General features: G+C 45.2%; 1 protein-coding gene across 1 annotated transcript in view; it reads left to right on the top strand.

Annotated features, from left to right (window-relative positions):
• The first annotated feature begins 1,850 nt into the window (after positions 1-1,850).
• The window catches only part of SLC1A4 (solute carrier family 1 member 4), a 31,161-nt gene continuing 14,500 nt past the window's right edge, over positions 1,851-18,511 (top strand). Inside the window, exons 1-4 of the mRNA XM_080999169.1 lie at positions 1,851-2,536; positions 10,436-10,478; positions 15,723-15,785; positions 16,445-16,513. Coding sequence (XP_080855295.1) covers positions 2,001-2,536; positions 10,436-10,478; positions 15,723-15,785; positions 16,445-16,513 — 711 coding nt within the window. The 5' untranslated portion in view covers positions 1,851-2,000. The remainder of the gene's footprint in view (positions 2,537-10,435; positions 10,479-15,722; positions 15,786-16,444; positions 16,514-18,511) is intronic.

The raw sequence follows: 18,511 nt of genomic DNA on the forward strand, positions 1-18,511 counted from the left end.
GACTCTTCCCCATCATAAAGGTAAAGGGACCCCTGACCGTTAGGTCCAGTTGTGGCCGACTCTGGGGTTGCGGTGCTCATCTCACTTTATTGGCCGAGGGAGCCGGCATACAGCTTCCGGGTCATGCGGCCAGCATGACTAAGCCGCTTCTGGCGAACCAGAGCAGCACACGGAAACGCCGTTTACCTTCCTGCCGGAGCGGTACCTATTTATCTACTTGCACTTGACATGCTTTCAAACTGCTAGGTTGGCAGGAGCTGGGACCGAGCAACGGGAGCTCACCCCGTCGCGGGATTTGAACCGCAGACCTTCTGATTGGGAAGCCCTAGGCTCTGTGGTTTAACCCACAGCGCCACTCGCATTCCCCATCATAGAATCATATCATTGTAGAGTTGGATGGGATCTCAAGGGTCGTCTAGCCCAACTCCCTGCAATGCAGGAATCACAGCTTCTTCACCCAAATGAAAAATGCTAAGAGGAACTTTTTGCTTCCGGAGGCAATAATAATAAATTTTTCTTTATACCCCGCCCTCACCAGCCAAGACCAGGCTCAGGGCAGCTAACAACCAATAATAAAAACAATCATAGCCGCTTCTTGCCACTGTCGTGCGGGGGCACCGAAGGCACAGCCACCTCGGGTCGCCTGCCGGCTCTCTCCCTCCAGGTGGGTCCAGTTCCCTTTGCTTGTCTGCTTTGGGGGCTGCGGGCGGGGAAGAGGGGGGGCTGCTTCCAGAAGCTCCTCCAAAACCTCCCCGGGGCTTCTCCCGCCTGACAGTGGCGGCTGCTGCTCCTCCGTGACGCCCAGTTAGGGTGCAGCGCCCCCGGGGCGTCCTCCGCGGCCATCCGAGTGGTGCCCACCTGGGAGCGGGCTCCGCCGCTCGCCGCGGCTGACGCACGAATGTGGCCCGCACTACTGGCAGGGAATCCCTTCTCGGATTGGATGGGATTCCACGGGACGAGCGGCGATTGGGCCCTCGCAGCCGAATGAAGTGGTCGAACGCCGAGGGCCCGCAAAGGGCCGCACCATTGCGGACCACGATATTTGCACAGTTCGCCTTGGACCACAGGACCATCCTTTGACCTTCCTCCTGCTTTTTCAAACCACCCTGCAAATAGAGGACCGTCAGGCTTTATTATTATTATTATTATTATTATTATTATTATTATTATTATGTGGGAGTTTCTTATTTTAAAAGCGTGCGGCCATTCAAATGCGCCCCCCACCCCCGTCTCCAGAAGTGGTTCGGCCTCATTACGCCGCCCCCCCCCCCGGCGATTCTCTGCCAGCCGCTTCATTCCGCTTCCACGCGCCTCGGATAGAAGGTGACGCGCGCCTCTACCTTCTGTCGCCTCCGTCACCATTTATGGGGAAAAACAGGAGGAGACCGGAGGCGCCCAAAATAAAACTGTAACGGCATTCACCACTCCGCCTCCCCGGTGGGATCCCGCACGGGCGGCCGGGCAAACGGCGAGCCGAGGGGGAAAGTGTCTGCCTTGCAGCCCCGGCTGACTGGCAGCAGCTTCAAAGCGCCGTCGCCGCGCCCGCCCCCGGCCAGCCGAGTTGGCTCCACCCTCCCGACAACTCCCCCCCCCCCCGTTTCTTGCTTCTTTTTCGGAGTCCGGGGTTCAGCCCCTCCACTCGCAGCGCAATGAGCTGTACCAAAGAAGAGGGGAGGGGGCGCGTGTGAGGGGAGGAGCCTTCCGCGTGGGAAGGGGCGGCGGGAGCAGCTGAGCCCAGAGCGCCTTCGCCTTGCATCAGCCGGCTTGGGTGGGAGAGGCGAGGAGCCGAGCCGGGCGCCGCTGCCCACCTTGCTCGCGCCTCTCAGCTGCTTCGGCCGGCCAGCGCCGCGCGTAAAAGGCGCAGTGAGGGCGCGCGCGACGCTGGGCGAGGGGAGGCTGCCGCTCCGGCCGGGAAGGACGAGCAGCGCTGAGGCAAAGCTCCCGCAGCGCGCCGGGCAGCGTCCCTCGTCGCCCGCCGACGTCTCGGCGCGCCGGGCAGCATGGAGAAGCCCGACGAGAGCCGGAACGGCTACCTGGAGGCGACGGTGGTGTCGGGCTTGGAGGGCGGGGAGGAGGCGGCGCGTCGGCCCCGCCTGAAGCTCTTCCAGCTGCGCGGCTTGGGGGGCTTCCTGCGGAGGAACTGCATGGTGATCCTGACGGTGTCCGGGGTGCTCCTCGGCGTGGCCATGGGCACCCTGGTGCGGCGCCTGCACCTCGGCCCGGCGCACGTCGCCTACCTGGCCTTCCCGGGGGAGATGCTGCTCCGCATGCTCAAGATGATCATCCTGCCGCTGGTGGTGTGCAGCCTGGTCTCGGGCGCCGCCAGCCTCGACACCCGCTCGCTGGGCAAGCTGGGCGGCATCGCCGTCGCCTACTTCTTGGTCACCACCCTGCTGGCCGCAGCCCTCGCCGTCGCCCTGGCCTTCATCGTCAAACCTGGCGTGGGCGCCGGCAACCTCAACAAGAACTCGCTGGGCTTGGATGACACCGCGCACGGCGGCAAGGACACGGTGGACTCTTTCCTGGACTTGGCGAGGTAAGGAGCAAACTCAGGAATGCCACGTGTGTTGTCTTCCTGGCTCATAGTCTCCCATTTTGGGAGAGTAGCATCTATGCGGGGTTTCTTTAAAAAAAAGCCCTTTGCTAACCTAGTGTGCTTTCTGCCAGACTCCGTGGAACTCCAGACGTGACTGACATTTCGAGATTAGAACCCTGGACATTCCTGCTGGTTAAAAAAATTAAGTGACAAGCGCACCCTAGGCTTCTGTCATCAAGCCTTCCTCTCTGGGCAGTTTGTTAATAGTTAGAAACCTTGGTCTTCGTAAAAGGTACTTGGAGCTAGGGAACTCGTGTGTTGCTATGAGTGGCAGTTATTCAGATTAAGAGAATTAAATAAGGATTTGAGAGCTTGGTTCTAGAAAGGTGGCCAGTGCATAGGTGCTTGTACTTCAGCTTTTTATTGCACACGGGTGCATGGTCAGCGCAATCTAAAGGCCAAAATGGGCAGGACTGGGCAGGATTAAGCCAGGCACCCCCAAACTCCAGCTGTTTTGGGACTGCAATTTACATCATCCCTAGCTGACAGGACCAGTGGTCAGGGATGGTGGGAGTTGTAGTCCCAAAACAGCTGGAGGGCCGAGTTTGGGGATGCCTGATTAAGCTCTTTGTGCTTTCAAGCGTTTCATGGTCCAATAAACTTTGGCAAAAATTCATGTTGGTTTACAGAAGAGTATTGCTAAAGAAGCATTCATTTTAATGCTAACTCGGAGCGGAGGCAGCATTTCTCTGTTGAAGCAAAAATAACAATGTCTTGTGACACATTAAAGTTTAAGTTGAACACTAACAGATTTTTTTGTGGCATGAACTGTTAATGGATCAGAGTCTGCTTCCACTCATGAACCATATCCTGGGTTGGAAGAGAGAGAGAGAGAGAGCTATAATAGGATAGGGCTTGGTCAAGTTATTGTTTATATCTGAATGGCCAACATCTGGTTTTGGAAACATCGTGTGCTTTTTTATCTGTATTATTATCTGTATTGTTTTAATGCTTCTGACTTGTGATTCTCATTATGTGTCTCATAGTTTATCTCCTTTGTTGTGGTTGGATTGTATCTTGTGGAGGTTTAAGCTTTTGGCACCTGTTCCCTCTGGAAGAGTGGAAGATCTATTAACATGGTCCACTGAAGTCTTTGGAGAGTTTTTCCAGATAGAGTGGCAGATGCTGCTTTGAAGCCCTAGTTCTTCTCTGGATCGGAGAGACCCGATGCATCCTCTTCCACTGAGCAGATCCAAGGCTTGGTTTGTACCTGAGCTGAGGGCTATGATGCTAGTCAAAGATGGCAGAAAAGCAAGTGGAGCAAAATGCATGATGAATTGGGTTGAACCCAAGTGACAGCCTATTATCAGGCCTACTCATGGTAGTGACAGAAGCAAATAAACTATTATCCGCCCATATAGTTTTCTCAGTGTCATCAAAATGAGCTTTCTCTGGTGTTGTGGGACCTTTTGCAATCGGGGCAGGGTGGGGGAATTTCATAGAAGTCTGGGTAGCAATGCAGTAATGCATTTGCAAGACACTGTGAAGGTCTTGCATATCTATCAGGTATCCTGTCATTTATTGTGAAAAATTATATTTTGATGCATCCCCCCCCCCCGAAACCAGCTTGATGTGACCTGAGAAATAGAATGACATAGCTGTGTTTTAAGCTGGTAATGTGTACGCAGCTGTCAGAGTTGCTTCCAGATCCTAGCTCACAGAGGATCACGCTAGCCAGCGATCATTAAATAAAAGTCTTTATTGAGTTACAGTTTCCATTCTCAAGCTGCTGCGTGCAACCCTACGTCTAATGGTTAGATCGGCGAAGCTCCATCTGAGTCTCCGCCCCTTGTACACCAACTTAATATCCTAGCCTTGCTCCACCTTTTCCGCCTGACTGTTCTTCTCTGGGTCCCTCTGCCCCCCGGGGTCTCTTCCTTCCGGGATTCCTCTGACGCTGACGCTGACCCCCCTGACTCTTCTCCCTCCTTTCGGCGGGCTTTAGGACCTGGCTCCCTTTCCGGGCTGCCTACTGCGCCACCTTCCTGTGCATTTGAACTTGGCACGCGCGCCCAACCTTCCACCTTCCGTCTGACCGTTTCTTCGCTCCCCGATGGAGGTGTGGCCACTCCTGACTCGTGCCCTGCCCCCTGTTGTGAGCTGCCAGCGCTTGATCCCTGGCGCCCTTCCTGCTCCCTGCTCTCTGGCGGTGACGCTGGTCCCGATTTCCAACTGCTCCCCTCTGAGTCCCCTCTGGCTCTATCTTCCTGGGGTGTCCCCCTAGGCTCCCCCCTTGCCCTGGCCACTGGTGCTCCTTTCTGTGAATCTTCTGATTCACTGGAAAGACTCGGAGATCTCGGGTCGTCGTCATCACTCATCTTTTCTTCTGCCTCCTCCCCCTCGCTCTCTGTTTCCTCCCTTGCCCTTGCCTCTGCTCCTGAACCCCTGACAGCAGCCGTAGATGAAACAGGTTGTGTGGTAATGGAATGAATGAAGGTCTCACAGCACAATCCTAAAAGCACATCTACTCAGAAGTTTATTCACCTTTCTCTATTTTTCTCTCCCCTCCCCTTCTTTTTTCTTTCTTTTCCTCTGGATCTATATTTTTATTTTATCTAGATTAATGTTTTAGTCTGGACAAACAAAAATGTTAATAACTTTTGTATCTCTTTTTATGAAATCTAATAAAATGTATTCAGGCAAAAGAGAAGTTTATTCATCTCCATTCAGTGCATTACCATATCCAAGCCCTGATTCCGACCATTCACAGACTTGCTTGCATCTGATAGAAAAGAGACACAGCTGGGGTTTGTTCATGTATTGGTGACACCTTGACTCAAATCTCTGGATGACTTCTCTCAGATATTAAACAACATAAGGCAGGTGCGCCAAGTTGCCCTCAACATGGGGGGGGCATTGTATGCTCATGACGTCACACATGTGCTGCCCCCCAACCTGGCCAGGCCAATACGGCCCCCGTCAGCTGTCTCGCCTTTTGTTCGCCACCGCAGGGCTGAGGCCACCTCCGCAGGTTACCTTTTGTGAAAGGGACCTTTTTTAAAAAAAAAAATAATATTTATTAAAATTTCAAAAAAAGAAAAATCACATTAATGAGAAAATTAACAATAAAAAGGAAAAAAACAAAATACAAAGAAGAAAAAACAGTTAAAAACAATTCCATCTTTTCATCCCTTCTTTTACGTTTACTTGTTTCCCAGACCTCCTCATACCTCCCTCTTTTGTATTCCAATTCAATTTGTTAATCCAGCAATTCCTTTCCCTCCTTTTTAATCCTAATCTTTAATCTTGATGTATTATAACATTAAATTTTTACATATTAAAAACCATTTTTTCCATATTCTTTTATACCAGTACAGCTAGAAACCACTTAACTTCAATCCAACATCATTCTAACATTCATTAATTTTGCAATATTTCTGTAAATAGTCTTTAAATTTCTTCCAATCTTCTTCCACCGACTCTTCTCCCTGGTCTCAGATTCTGCCAGTCATTTCCGCCAATTCCATGTAGTCCATCACCTTCATCTGCCATTCTTCCAGAGTGGGTAGGTCTTGTGTCTTCCAATACTTTGCAATAAGTATTCTTGCTGCTTGTGAAAAGGACCTTTTGAGGATCACCACAGAATTTGGGGTGGGACCAGTCTTGAAAATATGGGGGGATGACACCCTTGCCCCCAGGTGGCACCCCTGGAAATAATTCATCTGTGTAGGATCCAAGGGGATGAGCAACAGTGCACCTGCCTTGTCCCAGGTAACAGGTTAGGATTTCAGTCTCAGTCCTGACAAGACAGATCTACTATTGGTGGGTGGTTGGCCTTCTGGGTGAGTGATACTCATACTGTTCTGGAAGTGGTGGTACTCTCCCCCTAAAAGATCAGGTCTGCAGTTTGGGAATCCTGCATTGTCCTTAAGCACTCAAAGCATATTTTATCAGCTTCAGTTGGGCACCAGCTGCGACCATATCTGGCTTAAGACAGTGTAGTCACAGTTAACCTAACCTAACCTTCCACTTAGGTTGCTAACAGACTATTGCTATTTTATTTGGGACAGTGCTGGATTAAACCCTCTGGAGGTCCCTAGGCAGTTGAAATCTCAGGGCCCCCTTCATGTGCACTCTCTAGTGGGATAACATTGAACTAAGAAAGCTTGATTGTAATTTTCTTTCAAGATAAAATGAATATCGTTGTGATCCGCTGTCACAGGGGTACTAAACAGTGTGGGGCCCACAGGCCAGTGCCTACTTTGCTTATTTGGTAACCCAGCACCGATTTGGGGATCCAGTTATATACCAGCAAATTCAGGTTGCACAATTAGAGTTGGTTGGGAGGTCTTATGCAACAAACACGCTTCCTCAAAATATCAGACTTTTTGAGATAAGGAAAACTGGGGAAAGTGGGAGATAACACTTCCATTTATTTATCATCATCTAACTCCCCCCTCCAATAAATCAGAACAAATGTCTATTAAATAGCCAGTGTTTTCTTATGTCCCTGCAAATAAATTTGGATGAAAATGAACAGGTCAGGTGAAAGTGTGCTTAGACTTTTGTAATGTGTTGTACTTGGGGCTGCCTTTGAAAATGGATCAGAAGCAGAGGTTGGTTCAACCTAGAGCAGCAAGATTACTGACTGGGTGGTTTGACCATACTAAGCCTGAACTTTAACAGCTGCATTGGCTACCAGTCAGTTTCTGGGCCTGATTTTAACTGCCAGATTTAACCTATAAAGCCCTAGAGTGTTTAGAACCAGGTTGCCTGAAAGGCTACCTCTTGCTTCATATTTCTTAATTTAACATTCCCTATGCTTGATAGCCTGCCTAAACAACCCATTTCTCGCTGTCTGTTTGAAGTGTCAAGGTATATTAGCCACATATCACACTTGAGAACAGCATTTTGTATGTGTAAAATTCTGAACTCTACGCATTTCTCCAAATAACATGTGGTTTACTTGTGTTCGCAATTTGTTCTGTGATAAACTTGAGGCATTAGTTGAATGCTTTGGGGGCTATTTTCCTTTTCGTTTGTTTGCTTAGCCTCAGATTAACTGTTTTTGTGAAAACTTGTTTCAGAATGTGTTGTCATCGCACTCAGAATCTACCTGCTCTGTTTCATTGGCTGCCGCCTTTGGGGGCAGGAAAACTGCATTTCTTCACACATTTTTGTTTATTATATGCTATTGTGAGAGAGAAGAGTTGGTGACGGGCCATTGTTTTCAGTAGCAGTCATTCATCTCCTGTGTTACCTAGTTCCTGCCCGACAGCTTTTGATGCTTAATTGTTAACTGGGGCACATTGATTTATAGTGAGATAACCATATCAGATATTGATTTTGCACTTGCTAGGGAATAAAAACCCTGCTGAATGCAGTAGCGCCTATGTCTGAATAAACATGTGGAGCAGAGCTTTTCAAACTGTGTGTTGTGACATGTTAGTGTGTCGGCTGCAGTGTGCAGACGTGTCGCACGAATGCTCCCCGTGATCCTCCTGGGGCTGGAAAGGGGTTAGCTTAACCTCCGGTTTGCTAGTAAAACTGAATTACTGTGTTGCTAAATGACACATGCCTAAAAAGTGTGTCACCAACACGGAAAGGTTGGAAAACTCTGATGTAGAAGGTTGCATTTCTGCCTGTGCAGTCAGGTAAAATCAGCTCAAATGGACTTTTAGCAGTGTCTCCAATTTGTCATTTAGCACCCTATACCGCAGCCAATGTTGTCCACTCAAAGTAGAAGGTGTTTCCTTTTTTTTTTTTACTTAACATTCCCGGACCATCCTGAGGCCAGATTTAGAAGGCAATTGGGCCAGATCTGGCCCCCAGGCCTTAGTTTGCCTACCCATGATTTATACCTTGCCTTTCCCCCGATAGGGCTCAAGGCAGCTTAAAGATAAAAATAAGAACTGTTAAAAACATACAAAAAGAAATCATTGAAAAAGGATTAAACATTGATAGAATTTAAAACATATATAAAATCTAGTAAAACCATACCAATAGTTACAATAAAAACAGCACAGCGCCATTTCATTAAAAGCAGCCAGTCCCGAAAAGCAGTCTTCACCTGCTGGCAGAAAGACAACAGGAAGGGAGTCAGCCTGGCTTTTTCAGGGATGGAGTTCCAAAGTCTGGGAGCAGCAGTCCCTCTCGTTTTCCCCACCAGGCATGCCTGGGAGGTGATGGGAGCATGAGAGGAGGCCTCCCGCAAAGAAAACCCAGGCGAGTTCATATGAAAGTATGTTGCTTTGAGCATAGAAAAGTAACTGATACATTTCTTTTCTTTTCTTTTCAATCAACTATGAACAGCACAAATTAGCTCCCTGTGTGTGTCTAGTTAGGCTGCAAAAATGGGTGGCAGCAGTGAATGTACACAAAGCTCCAACGTTTTATGCAGCCAAAGAAGTTTGGGATTAGTTTAAAGAAACTTGTTTGGAATACATCTGAAAAATACAGTCTGATACATTTTGTAAAGTTTGAAATAGAACAATACTTCAAAACCCCTTTGTTTCTAGTGGAGTAGGGTAGAAAAGCAACAACAGGAATACTCAGACGCTGGCAGAAGCAGGTTGTGTGCATGGCTGCTCATGGCTGTGGGAAAGCTCACTCAGTGTGAGTTGAGTAAAGAACGTGAGACCAGGCAGCTTATCTGTGGTTTAGATAATGGCTCTTCCCTTTGTCATACCAATCTCACTGGTTCACTTTATCTTTATACAATAGGTCCTGCAAGCTTATTGTTTTTTCTTTCCACCGCTGTACAGTATATAGACTCCAGTCTCAGATTATGTTGTTGTTGTTGTTGTTGTCAACTGAAGTTGTTTGCTCTGTGTGTGCCTCTTCTGGGATATACCTGCTCTCCCTGGTGAAGTGTGACCTGAGTTGTATGCGCTGTTGTGGAAGACGTGTGTACATCTGTACATGCAGAATTGGGCTGGTGGGTTCTAGATTACCAGATCTCATCTCACATGCTATCTTTGAATTACACAGCAAAGTTAAATGTAGCAGTAGCTGTAGTAGTAATAACACAAAACGCCTAACCTTTTCTAAGACAGGCTGACCATCTAATACAGGCTTTCTCAACTTCGGCCCTCCAGATGTTTTTGGCCTACAACTCCCATGATCCCTAGCTAGCAGGACCAGTGGTCAGGGATGATGGGAATTGTAGTCTTTAAACATCTGGAGGGCCGAGGTTGAGGAAGCCTGATCTAATAGATAAGATACAGAAGGGGAAAGGAAGAGGAAAGGAAGTGGAAACCTCCATTGATGTGGCTGCTTCTTTGCTGGCCAACAGATAAGAGTCTTGTTGCCATGCTGACTTGGAGCAGAGTGGCCTTCCTTGCAGATTGAGGCAGGACATTATTTGGAGAAGCATTAAGAAAAGTCTGGACTCGGTAGATCGGCCAAGGGACTAACCTAATGACATCTGTGGGGGCCCAGGATGCCAGTTTGATGATGGCTCTTTTAAAAAAGTTGGATGTTCCATATGGTGGGGAAATGTCACGTGACAGTTTTGAGAAAATAAAAAAAAGCTCATACCAAGAACTAACTTAGTTGGTCTTAAAGGTGCTACTGGAAGGATTTTTTTATTTTGACTATGGCAGACCAACACGGCTACCTATCTGTAACTGTTTTGAGAAAATAGTTATTGATTCTGTTAGTTCATTCCTATATTCTGCAACGGCAAGTGCGTCTGCTGAGGCCTAATAAGATTGAGACAAGAAGTGATTATATGGCATTGTGCAACATTGTTAATGCTGAATTAATACTCTAATCCTACTATATAGGCATAATGTTGTACTAATGTGAAAAGAAATAATTAAGTTGATAAGCTGTCATTAAATTCTAATCTTTCTTTTTCTTCTCTTTTTCCTTTTTTTTTGGTTCCCACCCACCCAGAAACTTGTTCCCAGCAAATCTTGTTGCTGCAGCCTTTCGATCGGTAAGTTTCATATGCCTTTTCCTTTCTTTCTTTGGATTGAGATTTCTGAAGCATGTGACCAAGAAACGGAAAACAGAAACCCAACTCAATTCCTAAGGGGATCATGTCTTTGATATGCTTTCACTGAGACATAATAGTACCTACAATTCTTTACCCTGGATGATTAAGAAAACAAATTATTATGATGATGATGATGATGATGATTATTAAAATCAAGGCAACTGATCATTTACTTGTTACTGTTTATGTACCAGTTTAAACAGTCACTGAATTTAACCCTTAGTGTGATTCAACTAAGTATAGTAGTTCACTTATCAAGATGAATGAGGGGTTGCAGAAATATGTAGACTCAGATTTAAAAGAGGACTGTTTGCACAGATGTTGTGGAGGGCACAATGAATTTGGATATCTAGCAATTTCAACATGCTGAAGACAGACTAATAGAAGAATTTCAGCACGGAATTCTTTCTTTTTATCTAGTGCATAACCTCTTGATGAGAAGCTACCCACTAGCAATACTACAGTGGACATTCTGACATTACCATGATGTATTTCTGTGGCGCTGGCTATTTCAGAATTATTTTTCTCCCTTTTCTTGAACTGGAATATTATCTCACATATACATGACAGATCTCCCTCATGCAGCAGCTGCTGTCTGAGAACATTACCTCTGATTCCACAAATAATTCAATTTCCACCACTTATCAGAGGGTCGTTCAAGTCACCAAAACTACAGTTCTTACACAGCCTCCTTAATTCTGTAACATACTGATCAATAGTTTGCTTTTTGAATGCATATTTCTTTGCATCATTCTTTTTAGACATACTGTATTCTTCAAATTTATCAGTTATTTCTTTTAGTTTCATATTCTCACCCTTAGCAAACACAAAGTTAGCATATATGTTCAGTGTTCGCTCTTCCACTAGGGTTGCCATATTTTGAAGAGCAAAAAAGAGGACACATTCTCCGACTTCTACTTTTAACTACAGTGGTACCTCGGGTTAAGTACTTAATTCGTTCCGGAAGTCCGTTCTTAACCTGAAACTGTTCTTAACCTGAAGCACCAATTTAGCTAATGGGGCCTCCTGCTGCCGCCGCGCCGCCACTGCACGATTTCTGTTCTCATCCTGAAGCAAAGTTCTTAACCCGAGGTACTATTTCTGGGTTAGCGGAGTCTGTAACCTGAAGCGTCTGTAACCTGAAGCGTATGTAACCCAAGGTACCACTGTACAGATCACTTTGACAACTCTAATTTTAAATACTCCTACTAAATGTAGGCTATAGAAGCTATGATATATATCGCTAGTAGCAATGTTCTTAACTTTTCAACAACAAAATAATAAGAATACATACAGTCATACCTCGAGTTGAATGTGCTTCGGGTTGAGCGCGTTCGAGTTGCGCTCCGCGGCAACCTGGAAGTAACAGAGTGCGTTACTTCCGGGTTTCGCTGCTCGCGCATGCGCAGACACTCAAAATGACGTCACGCGCGTGCGTGGAAGCGATGAAACGTGACCCGCGCAGGTGCAAACGCGCCATTGCGTCTTACGTTCCGTTCGGGATGCGAACGGGGCTCCAGAACGGATCCCGTTCGTATCCCGAGGTACCACTGTATTGCTCGCTCACTTGCCACATGAAAGTATTTGGGCTCATGTTCACATCTTTGTGAACATAAGTGTGCACAGAACAATTTAGTAAACTGTTTAACATGTACATATGTGCTCTCCCTAAGGGCAGGAGGAGGTTAACTCTTGCCCTCCCAGACTCCTTCCCCAAGATCTTGTAGCTGAGCCAATATCCTTTTAGCCACACGAGAAGGGATTTATACAGTACGTAGTTAGTTTAAGATGCTGCTCTGTTGTGATTCTCTGCTGCAGACTAGCTTAGCTGGGTGCCTTAGATCTGAGTCTAATGCACTAGAATTTTTTTCTTGGGCTACTGTAAACAAAAAAACCTGGACATTTTGCCAAATTTTAAAAATCTGCCCAGACAGAAATTTTAATCCTGGAAAAGATCACGTGACCTGGAAAAAGAGGACACATGGCAACCTTACACAACATGTAGAAAAGTTATTTGATCTTATCAGTTTTCTCTTCTTCTCCCATTGCTGCCAGGTAGAATTCAAACCTTTGTCTAAACCTTTTCCAATTTTCTGAAATATCCCCTCACGACTGCAGGCTTGGTGATAGTTGAAACATATTTATTCCTGTTTATAAGAATTCCTCCAATTTAGCAGCACTTACAGATATTGTTGCTTTCACTGGGTGTGGCTCCCAAAATTTCTTATCATTTGTTTCTAGCTGTACATCCAGAAAACTGCTTTCAGTTGATTTAGTTTGCTCCTCATTCTGCATTTCAGATGTCATGTAATTATTCTGGATCAACAGACAAACTAGAGGAATGAGTAACGGCTTGAAACAACTTTATTATTCAGAGACTCTAAAACAAACTTGTGCAGCAACTTCTATGCTTTGGAACTGTCTGAATCATGTGACCTTAGGGCAAATCTTCACATTACCAGCTTCTTAATACTGAACACTAATCTCTGAATTATAAACACTGTCATGACAGGTATAGCAAAAGAAGGTTCTTTTCAAAACTGCCCATCTGTGTAGATTCCAGAGTGATATTCAGTAAGGTACCCCTGCCCGTACGGGCCAGTCGTGTCCGACTCTAGGGTTGTGCGCCCATCTCACTTAAGAGGCCGGGGGCCAGCGCTGTCCGCAGACACTTCCGGGTCATGTGACCAGCGTGACGAAGCTGCTCTGGCAAGCCAGCTCCAGCGCAGCACACGGAAACACCGTTTACCTTCCCGCTATAAAGCAGTACCTATTTATCTACTTGCACTTAGGGGTGCTTTCGAACTGCTAGGTGGGCAGGAGCTGGGACCGAAAGACGGGAGCTCACCCCGCCGCGGGGATTTGAACCGCCGACCATGCGATCGGCAAGTCCTAGGCGCTGAGGTTTTACCCCCGGGCCACCCGCGTTCCTAATATTCAGTAAAGAACATACCAAAAATACAATACCCAAAAAGCAATAAAACAGCACCACTCATAACATGGAGGTTGCATTTTAAAAAGCCAGTTCATAACTTTAAAATGCCTAGACTAGAATTGTAAAGTGCAAGTAAGTTCTCATTGCCTTGAAGCTATGGTTGAAAAAACCACCCCTATTGTTGTCAGTTCATATACCAAAATATTGGGTTGACAATCTGATTGATTAGTTCATAATTCTAGTGATGCAGATGCCAGCTATTTTCCTTGTGGTCCCACTGCTTCAACAGTTCAATTTCCTGGTCTCCAATTTCTACAGTACTACTCCAGCTTTAATTATGTTCTATGCATAGCCTTGTCATTCCTCGTCCTAAACTCCCAATCAATAGCTTATATTTTTATAGCTCTCCCACATTCCTTAGACATGCAAAAGGGGTTACTTGGCTGCAGTTTGAGAAACCAAGTTTTATGTAGTTTCAGAACCCTTGCTCCATTAGCAGAAAAAGGTGCTAGTTTGCATGTGGCTCACTTTTTTATTTTGGGCATTTCATGGTGACAAGTCCTGGGAGTTTCTTCAAACTCCTCCTGTGTAATTCATGCTTCCCTCCTTGGTTTAGCATACATGCATTTAACATTCTGCCTATCACTTTTTTACATTTTTGTCAGCAAATACTAGCTCGATAAACTGCAGTCCTTTCTGTTAGCTAATGAAACAGCGTGGCTTTCATTCATGGATAAATGTGGGGTAGGGAGGCAAGGGGTGTGTGTGCTTGCTCTGCCTCCAAAATCATAAATCTGTTTATTTCTTTTAATGTACACAGACACATGCACACCCAGATAGTCAATAAGAGATTTAGAGTGACCTCTAAGGCCACTCCTATCGAGAATGGCTGGTGTTTTCTGCACTTTTCCTGGCCAGCAGGCAGCTCACAGCTCAGATGAATGCTGCTTGCTCTGATCTAATGATACTGCTTTGGCGATGTAAACAAAAGAATCATGGTGCCTTTTTGCAATTAGGTGAGGAGGTTGGGGGTGCTGTTGGACCTGACCCTGCTTTTTGAGGGGCAGATGTGGGCAGTGGCCAAGATTAGAAATCAAAAGTGCCAGCCAGCTGCTCCACAAATGACCAGCATCTTTTATTGGGAAACCACGTCAAAATGCAAGTAGATAAATAGGTACCGCGCCGGCGGGAAGGTAAACGGTGTTTCCGTGCGCTGCTCTGGTTTCGCCAGAAGCGGCTTAGTCATGCTGGCCACATGACCCAGAAGCTGTACGCCGGCTCCCTTGGCCAACAAAGCGAGATGAGCGCTGCAACCCCAGAGTCGGTCACAACTGGACTTAACTGTCAGGGATCCCTTTAGCTTTAAAATAATGTATTGGGAAACAGAAGCTTTGATTGGTTGAAGGTTGAAAGAAAAGTCTAAGGGCTTTCTGTATAAGGTTGCCATGGAATGAAAGCAAAGAATCTGTTTTTATTTGTTTATCTATGGATATTATTTATTTCATAACACACACACATACTGCTTGAGTGTAAAAAAAAGAAAGAACCTCACAGTGGTTTAGAAAGAAATATCCACAGCTACTTCAAAAAGCAGAAGACAGTGAGCCCAGACACAAGTTGAATGTACTGCTTCCTCAGACATTGCACATGCGCCACCAGTGTGTCTCTGTCAAAAGAGCCAAATAATATGCAGGTACAGCCAAGGGCAGGGCAGGAGAACATCTCAACTGAAAATAGAGCACCTAATAGTGTTGCCATATTTCAAAAAATGAAAATCCGGACACAAAAGTTGTTGAGCCCCCCCCCCACTTTTTTCCAAATCTCCCCAAAAATTAATTGACGTTTTTGAGCTATTTTTAAGGAAATCCATCAAAGCCCGGAAATGTCCGGGAAATCCTAGGCATATGGCAGCCATAACCTACCATTGAATCACAGGAAAAGCTGGATATAGGGGACTACATATCGAAAGCAATGTTATTTATTTGTTGAATTTAAAAGATGTTTCACTTGCTCTTTAAGAAACATTTTTCACAAAGGGTCTTACAAAACACACATCAGAACACAACACAAAGATATTAAGAGAACAAAACTGACCTCTTAATATCAATAGAGCCTCATCAATGTGAGTAGCAGTTTCCAAAATTACATGTAAGAGATCTGAGATGTTTACAAGCTGTTTTAACAGTGAGCCGGTATATCTGTCTACCAGTGTACCAAATAGGACTCAGTTTATCCTTTTGCATTTACAGTATGCCACTGATTATAAAGCCATAGTAAGAAACGCAACTATCGGAAACGTTACCATTGAAAAGGTAAGCAATGGTTTTGTGTTAATTTCACCCTCTTCATACAAGATTTTGATTAGAATTAAATCTTCCTAAAGTCTTTATAAGATACATAATAACATAAGAGTGGCTGGGGCAACCCAGCCAGATGGGTGAGGTATAAATTATTATTATTATTATTATTATTACTACTACTACTACTACTACTACTATTTATATAAATCCTAGGCATGCTTACAAACGTAAATAACACTGAATTCAATGGGATTTGTTGCTAGGTCCAATGTATGTAAGATTGAAGGTCAGGGCATCTTCAGAAGTAGCAGTGAAGAAAAAGCTCCTAGGCTACCTCTAGGCTTGAAATGGTAAAAGAAAACTATTTTGACAAATGTGTTTATTTTATTTGTACCAATGTGTGTGGTGGTTTCCCTTATTATATGTATGAAGCTCCGGATGTGAATTCACAAGCTGCGTAGCGGTTTCCCTCAAACAGCTGCCCTCCAGATGTTTTCGAGTTTAGTTCCCAACATCCCTAATTATTGACCATGGTGGTGGGAGTTGTAGACCAAAGCATTGGAAAGGCACAAAAGCTGGGAAAGGCTGCTGTATAACAATGAATTTGCATACCTCTGTAATGATACATAGAATATTTAATCGAAATATTGATTATTATTTTTTGTTAACAGTATATCACTGATTATAATGCAGTAGTGATAAATGGAACTTCTGTTGTTGGAAATGCTTCGATTGAAAAGGTAAGCAATCTTTTCACCTCTCACATTTTAATTAATTAATTGTTTTAATTAACTAATTAATTAATTAATTAATTAACGTTTTAATTAATTAATTAATTAATTAAATTGTTTTCGCCTCTCACGTTTTAAGGTTTCGCATAGATCTTAACATGTAAATGCTTCCTTTAGAGTTGGACTTTTGGCTTCAAAATGTGTGTGATTTTTTAAAAACTAAAGCACTCTCAGAGAACATTGTCGTTTAATCCTTTGTCAAACACAAGGGCAACCTCTATGCAGTGACCTGAGGCCATTCTTGCAGCCCTAGAGTTGATGTTGTTGTTTAGTCGTGTCCGACTCTTCGTGACCCCCTGGACCAGAGCACGCCAGGCATTCCTGTCTTCCACTGCCTCCCTCAGCTTGGTCAAATTCATGCTGGTCGCTTCGAGAACACTGTCCCACCATCTCGTCCTCTGTCGTCCCCTTCTCCTTGTGCCCTCCATCTTTCCCAACATCAGGGTCTTTTCCAGGGAGTCTTCTCTTCTCATGAGGTGGCCAAAGTATTGGAGCCTCAGCTTCAGGATCTGTCCTTCCAGTGAGCACTCAGAGCTGATTTCCTTAAGAATGGATAGGTTTGAGGGATAGGCAAATCAGCCTGTTTCTTCGTTTGTGTCACTTAAAGGGGAAAAAGGCACATTTTCGCCCATTACTAGGGCTTGCTGATTGTGGAGGAGCAACCAGTGTGCTGGAGTCCCAGATCTTCTAGGAAATCATAAAACGACATGATGCTTCATATTTAGAGTCTAAAACTATATAAAACACATTTGTTAAAAGTTCAGTTGCTAAGGTTGTGCCATATTGGCCAGTTACATCAAAGCCATTGCCCTCTCTGTTTTGTGTCTCATAATGTGGGGGTGCCAGTCTGCTAAGCCCCCTTGGTCTGGTGGTGTTGCTGCTAAATGCCAGGTCTTTCGAGAACAAAACATCTGTTATCCATTATTTGTTTGCAGATGAGAGCGCTGGCTTGGCATGCATAACTGAAACCTGGGTGAATTGACTGGGTGGCCCTGTTCTCAGGTGCTTGATGCAGCACCAGCCCAGTTTACGCCACTCATCCATAAACATTGCATATCCTTTCCCTGGAGACCTATCTGCACTGGGTCTGGGTGTGATGCCTTGTTTGTGGTGTTGGGCCAGTGAGACAGAACAGGGATGTTGTTAGTGTACCATTCATCCCAATGCGCAACAAACTCCCAAACTAAGCTGCTGGTGGAAGTCTTGGATGTGGTGTTGGAGAATCCTTTCACGGTAGTTTTGGGGGACTTCAGTATCCATGCTGAGGCTGCCTCTGATGGGCCAGTATGATGTCCAGATACAATCAGAGTACAGTGGTACCTCGGTTTAAGAACAGCCCTGTTTACAAACTATTCTGTTTAAGAACTCTGCAAAACCAGAAGTAGTGTCCCAGTTAGCGAACTTTAACTCGGTCTACAAACGGAAACTGAACGGTGGAAGGGCACCGGTGGCAGGAGGCCTCATTAGGGAAAGCGCGCCTCGGTTTAAGAACGGTTTTGGTTTAAGAACGAACTTCCGGAACGGATTAAGTTCGTACACCGAGGTACCACTGTAATAGGACTGTTTACATTCCAGTTCAGATGGCATGTGTGAAAACTCTTAAGCTACAAAGGGCAAGAGCCAATATGTGCTGTACTGGGTTTATATTATATTTGAAACACACACACACTGAAACCATTTACCTCTTTTTGTTTTCTCTTGTAAGATTTTAATGTGGCTTTTGGACGCTTAATAATGTGGAATCCTTTTCTCATGTTTTGATCTCCTGGTGCTCTGGTATAATGGAGTCCTGTATACATTGAAAACACAGCATGATACGCCTTAGGCTGTCCCTGAAATCTGGCTAGCTGTTGCTGACTTTGAACAGTTTTCCTTTCTAGTTCTTGAATGTTTCATTTTGTTTCTTATTTTAAATAGTTTGATTTTTTTTTTTTTTACAATCAGAGC

This window comes from Podarcis pityusensis (assembly GCF_964106645.2).
Source record: "Podarcis pityusensis genome assembly, chromosome: 3".
NCBI lineage: Eukaryota > Metazoa > Chordata > Lepidosauria > Squamata > Lacertidae > Podarcis > Podarcis pityusensis.